This window comes from Paroedura picta, chromosome 9, assembly GCF_049243985.1.
Source record: "Paroedura picta isolate Pp20150507F chromosome 9, Ppicta_v3.0, whole genome shotgun sequence".
NCBI classification, from domain to species: domain Eukaryota; kingdom Metazoa; phylum Chordata; class Lepidosauria; order Squamata; family Gekkonidae; genus Paroedura; species Paroedura picta.
In genome coordinates this window covers 50,739,201-50,752,636 of record NC_135377.1, presented here as the reverse complement: position 1 = coordinate 50,752,636, position 13,436 = coordinate 50,739,201, and the positions used below count along the sequence as shown (strand labels likewise).

General features: G+C 44.3%; 1 protein-coding gene across 2 annotated transcripts; it reads right to left on the bottom strand.

Annotated features, from left to right (window-relative positions):
• Window positions 1-791: 791 nt before the first annotated feature.
• On the bottom strand, window positions 792-13,156 carry CIDEA (cell death inducing DFFA like effector a). 2 transcript variants are annotated; one of them, XM_077352796.1, is made up of 5 exons: window positions 12,826-13,156; window positions 5,594-5,750; window positions 4,697-4,864; window positions 2,920-3,104; window positions 792-1,370 (listed from the first exon to the last, which is right to left on the bottom strand). In XM_077352796.1, the coding sequence occupies exons 1-5, from the start codon at window positions 12,867-12,869 to the stop codon at window positions 1,244-1,246; spliced, it is 681 nt and encodes a 226-aa protein (XP_077208911.1). In that variant the 5' UTR covers window positions 12,870-13,156; the 3' UTR covers window positions 792-1,243. The 2 variants fall into 2 exon arrangements, with proteins under 2 accessions (XP_077208911.1, XP_077208912.1); XM_077352797.1 differs by having other exon boundaries at window positions 4,718-4,864; window positions 12,826-13,142.
• Between the last annotated feature and the right edge of the window lie 280 nt (window positions 13,157-13,436).

Genomic DNA, 13,436 nt, shown 5'->3' with positions numbered 1-13,436 from the left:
AGGGGAAAGAAGAGGCTGTTTGTTGGCCAGTCTTTTACTTTCTTTGCCTCCTCTTTTCAGAGCCACCCTTTCTGATCAGCTTTGCCAATATGAGTAGATACACATATGCAACATCCTTATAGAATATTACCACTGCTAGACACACACCCGTGAAAGCCAGTTATCTTTTGAGTTTGACAATTTATAAGTGGTGTGTTTGATTTATGAAGACAAGGTTGAGCAGCATTAACCCACTACGTACAGGGTTGGTTCAGTGAGGCAGGGGTAGTCAACCTGTGGTCCTCCAGATGTCCATAGACATCTGTTTGCTGGCAGGGGCTCATAGAAACTGTAGTCCATGAACATATGGAGCAGTGGTCCCCAACCTTTTTATCACCGGGGACCGGTCAAGGCTTGAGAATTTTACTGAGGCCCGGGGGGGGGGTAGTCTTTTGCCGAGGGATGTCACTGCCACCTGAGCCAGTGCTCTGCTTGCTTTCCTGCCGGTGCCCCTGACGTCCCACCACCCACTGGGGGGCACTACCAGCAGCAGCTGCGCAGTGCCATGCTGAGGGGGAGCCCCAGCCATGGCGGCCGCTGGAGAGCACCAAAGGTGAGCTGGCGGCAGAGTGGCAGGGCAGCAGCCGGGGAGGGGGACGAGGAGGAGCCGCGGACCGGTACCGACTGATCCACGGACCGGTACCGGTCCCTGGACTGGAGGTTGGGGACCACTGATCTGGAAGACCATAGGTTGACTACCCCTGCAGTGAGGAATTCATGATTTTCTATTAAGTTAACACACTAGACATGAGTCAATATTGAAACTGATTTTTTTAATTCACAGTTTCGTGAAAGAGATAAACATTTAATAATGCTGAGTTTCCACACAAGCCTCAGAAAGCCCAGTCAGAACGCATGACATGGCTATCGAACAGAAATGCCGACATGGCAGTTAGTGGAGGCTTGTCACATGACAGGCATCAGTGAGTGTCTCCAGGCCACTACATTTGGAAGGCATGGCACAAAAGCACCTCTACTTTCACTGCATTAAAAAGACTCCGATCATATTTACCATTCTCACATCATTATCTTACAAATAAAAACGTAAAAGAGAGGAAGGCTGTTCAGTTACATTCTGATCAGTCAAGTGTGAACCTCAATTTTAGACAATTAAACCCAAGATAAATATTTTTTAAAATGTTCCAGGAAGAATGCTTGAAGTGAGTCAGCTGGAAAATTACTATTGAAGGCTCTGGTGCTCATTTTAGTGCTTTGTATTTTTAATCAGATCATCCTCACAGTCACCCATTAAATGTAGCACGTATGTTCCCGTACAAAGAAGAAGTTGTCCTGTTATTTGTGCAGTGTGAGACAAAAGCCGGAGTATCTTCCTAGAAAGAAAAATATACTAGCTTAGTTAGAAGTTAGATTTCAAATACCAGCCTTACTTGAATATATTAGAAAGGGGAAGTATTTCCTCTTGTGTGCATTTCTTCTGGCTACTATCATCAGATTTAATTCTGCCATGCCAAACAGAACATTGTGGTGATGTAGCAACATCTTCTTAGACCTGCTTCCTATGGATCACCATCTAGACTCCTCACCAATATCCTCAGGGGGAAAGAAGCCTAAAGTAGAATAACGTCACAAATTTCATCCTCATAGGTGAGAAGAACCCATTTCATCATATGCAGGGATCATGCAAGTACATACTTGTACTTCTGCTAGTTACTGTTTTAGGCTATTTCAGTGGACAGCAAAAGGCAACACACATTTCCCTGGAATTGGTAAAAAGCACTTCCAAGCACACCGAATAGGGCACTTTCAATGCATTTTAACAATTGTCTGCCAGTGGATCAAAACTGTTGTTTACTAATTAGGTTTTATTCGTGGCTTTGCAGGAAACCATGTATAGAGCAGGCACATAAAACTCCTGCCATCTCAAAAGTTGTAGAAGAAGTGGAAAACCACTGTGCTAACTCATAGATTACTGCTATACCTTTATATATGGTCGGTACCTGCCTTTCAGTTTGCTCCTGCTATTCAGTTCCAGGATAAATGGGGTGTTCGAGGTAAGAATGGAATTTCACCTATAGTTGTGACATTCTGCCTATACTTCAGATAGAAAGGACTGCAGTCTCGTGCTTCACCAGATCGGGTCTTATGAAAAAATTTGGGATTTTGATTTTGAAATAAAGTTACTTTGAAGTCCAGTAAGCTCATGTGTCCCTTTTCTGATCACTACTGTAAATTAGGGCAAGAATTATTAAATTAGGGCAGAATTATTAAAGCATTAGGGCAAGAATTATTAAAGAATTAAACAATAAAGGACATCCAGTCTAACTGAACATTCAGGAATTGGCCCTGTAACAAATTACATCACAGGTAATATGCATTGTCTTGCATACTGGGTTACGTACTGAATTTTACCCTGTTTCATTTCATGTCACTGGGATCCTGCTATTTTTGCCAGAAACTCAGTTTACAATACCTGCTTACTGAAGATCCACTACATGCATCTGATGGTGTAGGTTCTAGTCCACAAAATATTACCCCAGAATAAAATCTTGCCTTTCAGGGACAGGTATAACATAAGTCCTCAGAAGCTGGAAGCACTACCACCACCTAGTGTCTCCAGTTGGCCTCAGATGACACTACAGAGAAGCTTTGAGTCCTTTTTGGCCTATCTTATCAAATCCTTAATTTACCTCCCTTGCAACCTACATCAACAGATAATTAGAAATCGAATGTCAGTATCTTACAAGAAACACCTCATGGAAAAAAATGGAGCCTATATATCTTCGATGAAAGCTTGTTGCACAATTTCACCTTCTTGGATTTCTGGATAAGTAATGCAAGAGGTCTTTATCAATGCGTTTCACCACCATCTTATTTAACATGGAAGTTAAACAATTTTTGCTCCTAGAAGCATACACTTACCGCAGTATATTCTTTGCTCCCATGCATTTGATGTCATAGGACACAGAATAAATTTCGTAGAAGGTAGCTTTGATATTTAGACATCCAATGAAGTCCTTTGGATTTAGCTTGTACAAATCCAAGGTAATGTTTGCTACTCCCATTTTCTTGGGCTTCTGTATAGTTCTGATGTCACAATTCAGTCCCTAGATAGAACAAACAGGGCAAGATCTTGCATTTGTGTATGTCCCAGAGAATAACTTTAACTCAATAGCTCTAAACTGTGATGCATAAAGCTTCAATGATACACAAGATTATTTAAACAAGTAAGGTCTTAAGTCAGTTTATTATTTTTTTCCAATAAGACCACCCAAAACATGTTTTTTAATAAAGCACAGCAGAATCCTTGATGTTTACAGTAGCCTCCAATAACTGCTGAGGGCTATTTTCTGTGTTGTCCTTAGCTCCTCAGAACTGCAGGCAGCTTATTTCTTTTGTAATCACACTGAATTCCACACTCTAACTTGTAGTGATTACTGGTATCCAGTTTATAAACAGCACGAGGTTAAGGCATTCCATGTGCCTCTGTCTACTTTTGCTGATCCAGATGTAGATTCCTTCAGAATGTGTGATGATAACCAGTTCTTTAAGAAAAAGAAGATTTGGTTCTTATATGCCACTTTTCTCTACCTGAAAAAGGCTCAACGCGACTTACATTCACCTTCCCTTTCTCCACAACAGATAAATAGTGGCCTGCTGTTGCCTAGTATACAAACCTACTTCACGCATGTAGCACTATCAAGATGTGTAGTACAAGACGTGCAAAGTGGTTGATCAGGCAGACCTTCTAAGGCATGCCAGACTCTGCCAGACTCTGAATGCTCACCTGAGTCTCGTCAGCCACTCGTGCTCGTGGAGTCCCATTCCCCAGCACATGCTGGTTCAGTTCAGACCAGGACTATAAGCCTTCCTCTCCACCACTATCTTCACTTAAAACAGCCTGGAGGAATTGTCATCTCCTCCATGGGGAAAACTCAGCCTTGCAATTCACAGCTAAGGCAACAGCTTATTACGAAATTTAAAAGAGGCAAAGGTGTCTTTATTGCCATTTTCTCTGCCTTACTATGCAACTGGAGGTGTGCACCTGCCACCTAGTGCCTTTAGGACAGAAGACGACTCAAAGTACATCATTTACATACACGCTGCTTTGGGAGGGATTCTACCAAACAGTAGCATCTGCTTTTGTTGGACTCTACCAAAAGTGGGAAGCCAGCACACTACAGGTGTTAGTGTGTCAGACTAGATCTGAGAGACACAGATTCAAACTCCTTCCCAACCTGCCATCAAAGCTCACTCAGTTACTTTGGCCTAGTCACACTCAATCTAGCCTACCTTACTGGGTTGGTATGAGGATAAAATGTAGGAGGTGAGAACAATGTTTGTGGCTTTTTAAGAGAAAACAGGATATAAATATCTAAGCAAATCCTATCAGGCTAGACTTGCCACAGCACTGCCTGATGCAAAGGGGTACCAGCAGAAAAACTGGTCACTCCATAGGAGTTCAGAGAAGGAATCTGATGGCTCTGAGAAGTACAGAAAGCACCGGTGTAGATGCTCCTCTGAAGGGCCAAGCAATACTTGCTGCTCCCCAAGTAACTATGCTTCAGATCACTATCTCCTCTTGTGGTTAAGCTGGCCCTAGCAGTTGGAAATGGCAACATTTTGGCCTAATGCGGCATGTCTTAAGCTCAGTCGTCTCAAAAACATGCCAAACTAGTTCCTTCTTATAATATCCCACCTGAGCACAAGCAGCACTTACAGGGCTCCATTTCTGTCCTCTCTCCAGAAGCATGAAGTGTGTGTTATCTCCTAGAGACTGGAAAAAGTCCTCTGTATCCACCATGGTGCCATCCTCCTCCAAAACCAGTGTTATCAGTCCAGCAGTAATCATTAAGGCATCCAATGTCTAGAGAGAAGGCAGCAGAGTTACTTTTTGGAACTTTGTGAATCTACGTTTGATTCTCTCCTCTTTACCCTAAATAGAGTTCCCAGTTCAACACATATACAATTCAAGTTGTCTGCAAATGTCAGCCACCATCAACCAGACTGCTCTTGAACAGAGCAAATTAACCAAATCAAAGCTGTGTAAGCCACACTAATTTGTCAGGTTCCTCCAATCACATTTGATAAGACTACTCCTTTTACCACTGCCAAGCGAGCAGTCAATTAGTGATGTTGGGAAGAAGTCTAGATTATCTCACACATTCACCCCTGTATAAAGAGAGCTGCCCTTTAACCTGCAGCACTTCAATTGTAGAGCTCAGGTCATCCTCAAAGGCAGTGTTCCAACATTGATGCATGGGTGCAACTGATGCCAACCTAATCCAACCCCCTATCAACCCACTTAACAAGCTGGCTTAATCACAAAGCCAAGAACTAGCTTGTAGTTCTGCCTGCAGAGCATAAGAGGACTGAACATGGAACAGACCTTTACAGAACTAATGGTGGATCTTTACCATCCGGACCCTTGCTACAACATCAGGTTGCATACCTTGAATCCAACTAACACTAAAAATAGAGCTGGGATTTAGAGTCTGAACAAGGTTCTTTCTCCCCATTTGTGAGAATAAACTACAACAGAACAGTGCAAGACAGTTTACATACCCAATTATGTGGATTTAGGCAAGAAGCCTACCTTGCTAATAAGCTCCTGCAGACTGCTTGCAACAACTCCTCTGCGGCTGCTTCTGTTATGGTTACATACCCGGAAGGGCCGAGCTGCAGGTGGGAGGGCAGCAGATAGGGTCTGTCTTGTAACAGACCCTACAGATGATCCCACGGATACCAAAGACCTAGAACACAAACAGGATGTTTAGTTCAAAGGATCTATTGCAAGGTGATTGCCGAGGTGAGGGATAAGTTAAGACTGACCATATTCAGTACCCTATACAGTCATTTTCGAAAGGAGCAGCACAACGGTTTTCTTTGACATAAAGGAACCATAGCCCTTCTCTACTGTGTACAAACAACTAACTCTTAAAACAAGAAAAGCGTGGTATAGAGGTTAAGAGCAGCAGCTTCTAATCTGGTGAGCTGGGTTTGATTCCCTGCTCCTCCACATGCAACCAGCTAGGTGATCTTGGGGTCACCACAGCACTGATAAAGCTGTTCTGACCTCTCAGCCTCACCTACTTCACAGGGAGAAAAAAGGGAAGGTGACTGTAAGCCACTCTGAGATTCCTTCAGGTAGAAAAAAGCGGCATATAAAAACCATATTAAAACCATGGAAATGGTGTATTGATCCCATACTGGCCAAAGCAATCACTGAAATCTGAGGTCCAGCTGTTTTGATCCAATGTTTGTTACAACCAGTTGAGTCAAGAGGATTACTCTGTGCCAAAGTCCAACTTGTGTTTGAAAAAAAGAAAAGGCTTACCTGGAAGTGTCTGGTAGCCCTCAGCAGCCAAGTCAAGAGCTGTGAACTCTTAGTCAAATCCATTTCTAGCCCTTTTTGCAAAGTCAGTATTAGTATGTGTCGAGGGCTGACTGCAGTTGGAGGACAAGTGGCCTGACCAAAGGACGCACTTTTGCTAACAGAGCCATTGAAGTGTCACTGGACTTGACACACCCGAGTTCAAATCCTAATCCACTACGAAACTCATGGGATAACCCAAGGCCAGTCACAATCTCTTGGTCACCATACAGGCCATTGCAGAATTGTGAAACGAAACCCTTTTTGCCAGCTGTATTCCTCAGGAGGGCAGGATAAAAATGCAAACCGATAGAAGAAATACCTGTATATTATCCTCTGCATATTAGAGATGGGAGGGCCTAGGAAAAAACCCTGAATAACTCCTGAGGACTTTTTCAATTTTTCCTTTCAGAAAACCTGTTAACAAGAACCATAAACCTTCTATGGAGCATTTTTCTTCTTTGGAATGAAAGAAATGCTTTGAGATAAGGTTTCACTCACTTAACGTGTGTCCTATGGAAACGAAATCTAATGTGGTGGGTGGTATTGTATAATGTATTTGCATACTATAGAAATATATAGTGTTTTTTTCAGTAGGTGTTTCATGTTTAAGTGACTATTTGCTGCAATGTAAACAGTATGCTATTGTTCAGAGTTATAAAGTGTAACTTACTATCCAAATATGCTACAAGCCTTGTTGTGATTGTCTAATACTGGTTCTATTCCAAAGACACTTTTGCTACAAGATTGGTTATGAGCTTTATTATACCCAGTCAGGAAAAAGAGGTGCTGTTAGCACTGAGAACAGCAGACTATAGCTCCACTGTACCTGGTCAGCCTTGATGGTTCAAAATGAGGGCCTTTCATAAATATGGATTTTATATGTCAAGTTATAAATGTGTTACGTTAAATTAGTAAAGTATATGCATACTTCCTTGTCAGACATAAATCTTACTGCTTTAATATGTCAAATTATATATGTTATCTTAAAGCAGCAAGATTTATGTTTTACAAGTACTGCATATACTTTATGTTTCTCCCGAACGTTTGTTTTGCCCCAGGAGGGAAAGCCTGGCTGTGTCCCCCCCCCCCCTCCATGACTTCAAAATTCCCCAGGAGAGTCCTTTACTATGTATCATTTACTGTTTGCAGAAAATTCACCTTTGCTTTCCATGTTGTTGAACCTTACTATACCATGCCTGCTAATCAGTCAGACACCCCAAAAGTTTTAGCCTCTTAAGAATGCTCTCCAATCAATTGAGGCTTTGCTAAGAGCCATCTGTTATAAAAGCAAAAAACCTTATCAGATGCCTAAACTCAGCTTTCAAACTAAGCAAGATTTAATCTATCAGGTCTTAAATATATAATCAATCAGGTTTTAAAGTAAGTTGACAAGGACAAGGGGATGGTGGCTAGAACAGCGGCAGTCTCCTATTAGGAATGCCTGGGCAGATTGGGAGAAGGAAACTACCCTTGCAGGAAGGTGGCTAACTCAAGTTCTTCACTTGTAGCCCCCTAAGGAACTTAAAATTGTATTTCAGCCTTGAAGTTAGAACAGGAAGGGCCATCAGCATAGGGCGCGCACACACATTTACAACACCCCCCATCAATAGAAAGCGTGCCAACTCCTTACCTGACAAGCATTTTTTGTTAAATAAACTATAAGGCTTTCTAGCACCTGCCTAAGCTGCGCTATAAAGGTCTTCTTCAGATTCCCTTAGTTGTCCAGCTATCACTTTGACAGCCTATAGATATTTACAGCCCTTCCTTAACCTTCCTGTGAATGTCTATCCATGTGTGCTTTGTTAGGTGTTATGATGCAAGCTCGCAATAGAAGACTCCTGCATGAACCATGCTCTTCACTTAGAATTGTTACGCAATGCTTTATTGCAGTTAAAAACTGTCTATGAACTACACTTGCCCCAGACTTACTGAGCTTGTAGACAGACAGTGAAGCAATGCAACCGCTTAACTGTTGAGTTACTGTATTGTGGATAAGGAGCCTCCTTTATACTAGGCATCAGCTCCCTTCCAGCTGCTTTCAGCAGTCAGTCCAGTCCCTTCACAAGTTCCTGCTGGCATCAGTTCCACCAAGTTCAATGTAACCACGTCCCACATGTAGCCAGGGCTGCAGCAATCTTAAAAGAGCAGCTGTTTGCTAAAGTAAACCAGTCATGTGTATCTGAAATAGCCAAATACTTTGTGATTCTTCCCCCTGCAACTATAGTTGTTGAACTTTGTGGTAGAGACGTCAGCCAATTTAGAACAATAACAGACCAACTAAGGAACAAAGTGTTTCTATTAACCATGTGTTTTAAAGTTTGCAGACCTAATGTTTACATGCACTTCCGTTTGCACCAAACAGATATTAAGTACATGTTCACAACACAGGGTGTCGGTACTGTAGTTAGCCCTGGGACCAGTTCATTTAATGCAGTGGTTCTCAACCTTCTTAATGTCACGACCCTTTAATACAGTTCCTCATGTTGTGGTGACCCCCAACCATAAAATTATGCAAATGGTCTTTCACAGAAATACAACCAAAACTGACCAATAGTGTGAAGATCCATTGTTCATGATAGTATATAAATTGGTTTTTTTCTGTGGGCACTGCTGGAGTGGCCAGCGGCTGAGTGCGGGCGCCTTCAGGAGGAGCGGCAACAGTGGTGGCACCCTGCTCGCCTTGCCATGACCCTGGTGAAAGGGGTCCCAACCCCCAGGTTGAGAACCACTGATTTAATGTCTACTGATCATATTTATCTTCAGCAGAGCTCCATTACTTCACAGATTTAACACAAGCCTACTTTCGTAATACCCATTAGAGGTTTGGAGGATTAACTGGAGCAAGCGCTATCCTGTGGTGGAAAGCTAGACAGATGTCAACACCAGATTGGAAACCATATGGTCTTTCTTCACAACCTGTGACTGAGCAAGTCCTGGTCAGCATTCAGCACAGCCTATTCGAAGGATGAAAAGGCCTCACTGTTAAACATCTTGGCTTGGAAATAAGCCCTACTGAGCTCAAGGGGATTTTTGTAACCAACAGTAGAACTTTAGTCTAGTGGCATTTTGGCACACTAAGAACTTCAAGATGCCCAGTTTCTTACTGTGCCCTAATTATCAGCATAATGACTGCATTAAATATGCATAAGAGCTAGCAGCTCTTTTACACAGCTTTGTATTATGACTGACAAGGGATACAGCAGGACAGAAGTGTGACTTCAGAGAGTCACATGTGAAAGTGATTATATTAAAGCTCTTTACAACCAGTTTCAAAGCACTCCCACCACAGGAATAGTTTTTTAAAGAGTGCCATTCGGCAGCCCTGTTCTAAGTAAGGCATTGGCATGCAACAAATCCACATTTATGCAAGTAATGTCATACCAAGAAAAGAAGTGAATATTGAAGTAGGATGGGCTACTGCAAGCCCATCCTAGGATCACTAAATAAGTCTAGAAGACAGATGTTACCAAATAAATGTGTCCCTTTCCACATTCTTTAGGAGAGATGGCACCTACTGCTCCAGACATAGTACAGTTAGAGCTTGGGGTAGTATGCGCTCCTGTAGAAGCTGCACATTCACACTTTAGTCAATTGCTAATTTTAAAACAGAACACAAGCAAAAATAAATGCTACTTCAAGTTGCAAAGCAAAGAACGGCATTCACCTGTTTCCCTGTTTTGCTCTAATACTGGATAGGACTATGAAAAGCTTTGGAGAGTGAGTTTGTGCTTTTGTTATACTGAGATAGATCCTGATAAAAGGGGTTCCATGACAAATATTGATTGGGCTAAGTGCCATAATATTATCATGAACTGGTAGTAACAGGTCCCATAGTAGCAACCCCTGTCCTTATAGCAAGGGCTTACAACTTACAGCTCTAGGACAAAGTATGGCTCTTTAAAAAGAAAGTAAATTCTCTTAAATGGGATGTTTGAATAACCAAGCTGTGAAAGGAACAGCAGGCAATGATTTCTGTGGGACTAAGGGGCTCTTTACACAGGCACTAGAGAAATGGAATATGGCAGAGACGAACAGTTGCTAGTAAATCAAGCCTTATGCACATGTACTCGGAACATGTACTCAGATTTATGCATGTACTAGATTCAAAGCCGTTCATGAGAACGGGCTTTGAAAGCCCCCTCCCCCCAGCTGCCCCCAGCCGACACATAGAGGAGGCATTGCCTCCGGGTGCGGCATTTCTGGGGCTGGTGGGAAAGCCTGCTTCCCCCTCCTCCCCCCCCCCCCCGGCAGTGGTGTGGCCTTCCCTTCGGGCCTAGAAGCACACTTCTAGGCCTGAGGGGAAGGCCTCCTTCTTTACTCACAGTGTCCTGCCGCTTCCCCGTCACTTTCTGGCCTGTCCTGGTGAGGGCCTAGATTGTGCCCTCACCCAATTGGCTAGAACTGCTGTCTGTCCTGGTGAGGGCACCCTTCCTCATCACGGACAGGGCCCGCCCTCAGGGCCCTTACCGAATTATTTAATCCGTTCCGCTAGTAGTGGTTAAAGATATATAGTACCTTCAAGCGGGTCTTGTGTTGGTCTGAAGCATAATAAATTTTGAGTCCAGTAGGACCATTAAAACCAACAAAGTTCTATTCCAGGTATGAATTTTTGTATGCATGCACATTATATCTGAGGAAGTGTGTGTGCACATGAAAGCTCATACCTTGAATAAATTTTTGTTGGTTTTAAAAGTGCTACTGGATGCATAATTTGTTCATATGTACACAGCAGCCATTGTGGAAGCTGCCAGACTATTACAACAGTATTGTCAGCCTTCAAGCCTTGGTTTCTGTCACTAAGAGGTAACATCCTAAAGGGAAGACTCATTAAAGCTCTGCCCAGCAGCAGTCACCAGGCAACTTGTTACCATTCACTTTACACATTTCACCCAGGGGCTGCAACTGGATGCCACACTACTTGCCTAGGCCCAGCAGTAGTCTCCACACAACTTATACAAGATAAAAAGGCCCTGCAGTAACCATTACACATCTCACCTAAGTGCTATTGGATGACTTTTGCAACATGGTGAGAATTTTCCCAAGGAGAGGGAAAATGAAGAGCCTGTGTGGTGTAGTGATTGGGACTGGCCTTTCTTGACAGCCCTAGAAAGGTTTTCCAAATACAGTTAATTTGTTAAACATTTATCAGGTGATATGACCATATAAGAGCCTCTTGTGGCGCAGAGTGGTAAGGCAGCAGAAATGCTGTCTGAAGCTGTCTGCCCATGAGGCTGGGAGTTCAATCCTAGCAGCTGGCTCAAGGTTGACTCAGCCTTCCATCCTTATGAGGTTGGTAAAATGAGAACCCAGCTTGCTGGGGGGTAAACGGTAATGACTGGGGAAGGCACTGGCAAACCACCCCGTATTGAGTCTGCCAAGGAAACGCTAGAGGGCGTCACCCCAAGGGTCAGACATGACCCGGTGCTTGCACAGGGGATAAAGGTAAAGGTATCCTCTGTGCAAGCACTGGGTCATGTCTGACCCTTAGGGTGACACCATCCCAGCCTTTACCTTTATGATCATATATGGTCATGTTGACCTGCCCCCCCCCCCAATGGCCAATGATAGGCCTGAAGGGAGTGGGGAGGGAAGAAGCCCCAGGTGGACATGTACATAACTATGCTTCCCAACAATATTCTGCATGGTCACACCAATTTGGGGGTTCTCAAAGTTCAAAGAATGTTTCAAGGGTTCTTTATGGGAAAAAAGTTGCTGAATGACTCTCAGACTAATACATTTCACATGGTTGCCATGAGCATAAAATGGACAACGCAAGAATGATATAACCTGCTTGGAATTCCTATTGTGGAAAGAGGCAGCACATAAATTAAGTAAATAAGTAATCATTAAAGATAAAGACTTGGAGGCACATAAAAGAGAGGTTGCTTGATGAATGGGAAAGAGAGAACAAAAGGTGAGGAAAACGGGAGGCTGGCAGGAGAAGAAAAAGAGGACATAGTACAAAGAAAGGGATTCAGAGGAAAATGAAGTTACCTTCAACGCTTTGTGGGCTTCCTGATCACTTATTGAGCGCTCTCAGCTGAGTCACTTCTTAATTCAAAACTCGCAAAAGTTTTAGGGATGCAGAAAATGTCAGGACCGCTGATTAAGGTGCCACCAGCAGTATTAAGACACGCCGTCCATTCAGATAAATTGTGTTTCTTATACGGCCTCATTACGGATCTCTCGGCCAGACCCCTCAAGTGCCCGGCCGCGCGCAGGGGGTCGCTTCCCGCACCGCACCGCGGCAGAGAACCGCAGCCTAGCAGGGTAGCAACTGCCCAAGAGCTCCTGCCGGGCAAGAATGGGAAGGAGCAAGGAGGCCCCGCTCTTGCTCCTGACCCAAAGAGCGCTAGCACAGCCGCAGCAGAGGCCGTCGCCCGAGGCACGCTCCTTCCAGGGCCAGGCCGAGCCAAACGCGACGGGACTCGCCTCTCCCGCCGAAGCCTCACCTGAGCAGAGCCACGGCGCAGTCGCGGGCGCTCTCCACAGCCATCCTGCCGCTGCCGCTGCCGCTGCCCGCCGCCCGAGCAACAATCGCCCGAAGCTCCGGGCCGCGCCTACTTATGCGAGCGACCCAGCGCCCGCCCCTCCGAGGACTCAGGCGGCCGCGCGCGCGCAGGGGGTGGTGGAGTGCGGCTCTCTACCCGCGGGGTCCGCAGTAGGCTTCTAAGGCAAGGGTTGAGCCCGACCTCCGCGCGCCTGAGACGGGTGTGCTTTCTTGCCGGTCGGCGTTAATCATCGGTGACTGTTTTGTGGTTTGCGCGCGCGCACCTGGAAAGGCCGCTTGGAAACTATCAGATTTCATGAAGCCTAATCTTGAGTGTGACAAAGTCCGGGGTAGTTTAGCCTTAAATCAGTGGTCCTTTTTAAAGGACTTTCTTGGGTTTGCTAAAATAATGCTGCAAGTTGGTGCGCACCTCTGTCCGAAGCATGCTTCCTGAGAGATAAAGCTCGTTGAGTTCAGAGTGGTTTGTGAGCAAATACGTGAAGAATGCGTCTGTGACTAAAGAGTGCCTACGTGACTAAATATGTGCAGTTCCTTTGAGTTGCTCATAGAGGA

Excerpts from the sequence above, each read along its gene's own strand:
- CIDEA (XM_077352796.1), bottom strand. The coding sequence starts at position 12,869 with ATGGCTGTGGAGAGCGCCCGCGACTGCGCCGTGGCTCTGCTCAG. Across the intron at positions 5,751-12,825 it reads TGCGCCGTGGCTCTGCTCAG|GTCTTTGGTATCCGTGGGAT; the intron begins GTGAGGCTTCGG and ends TTTGTGTTCTAG. Across the intron at positions 4,865-5,593 it reads TGCAGGAGCTTATTAGCAAG|ACATTGGATGCCTTAATGAT; the intron begins GTAGGCTTCTTG and ends CCTTCTCTCTAG.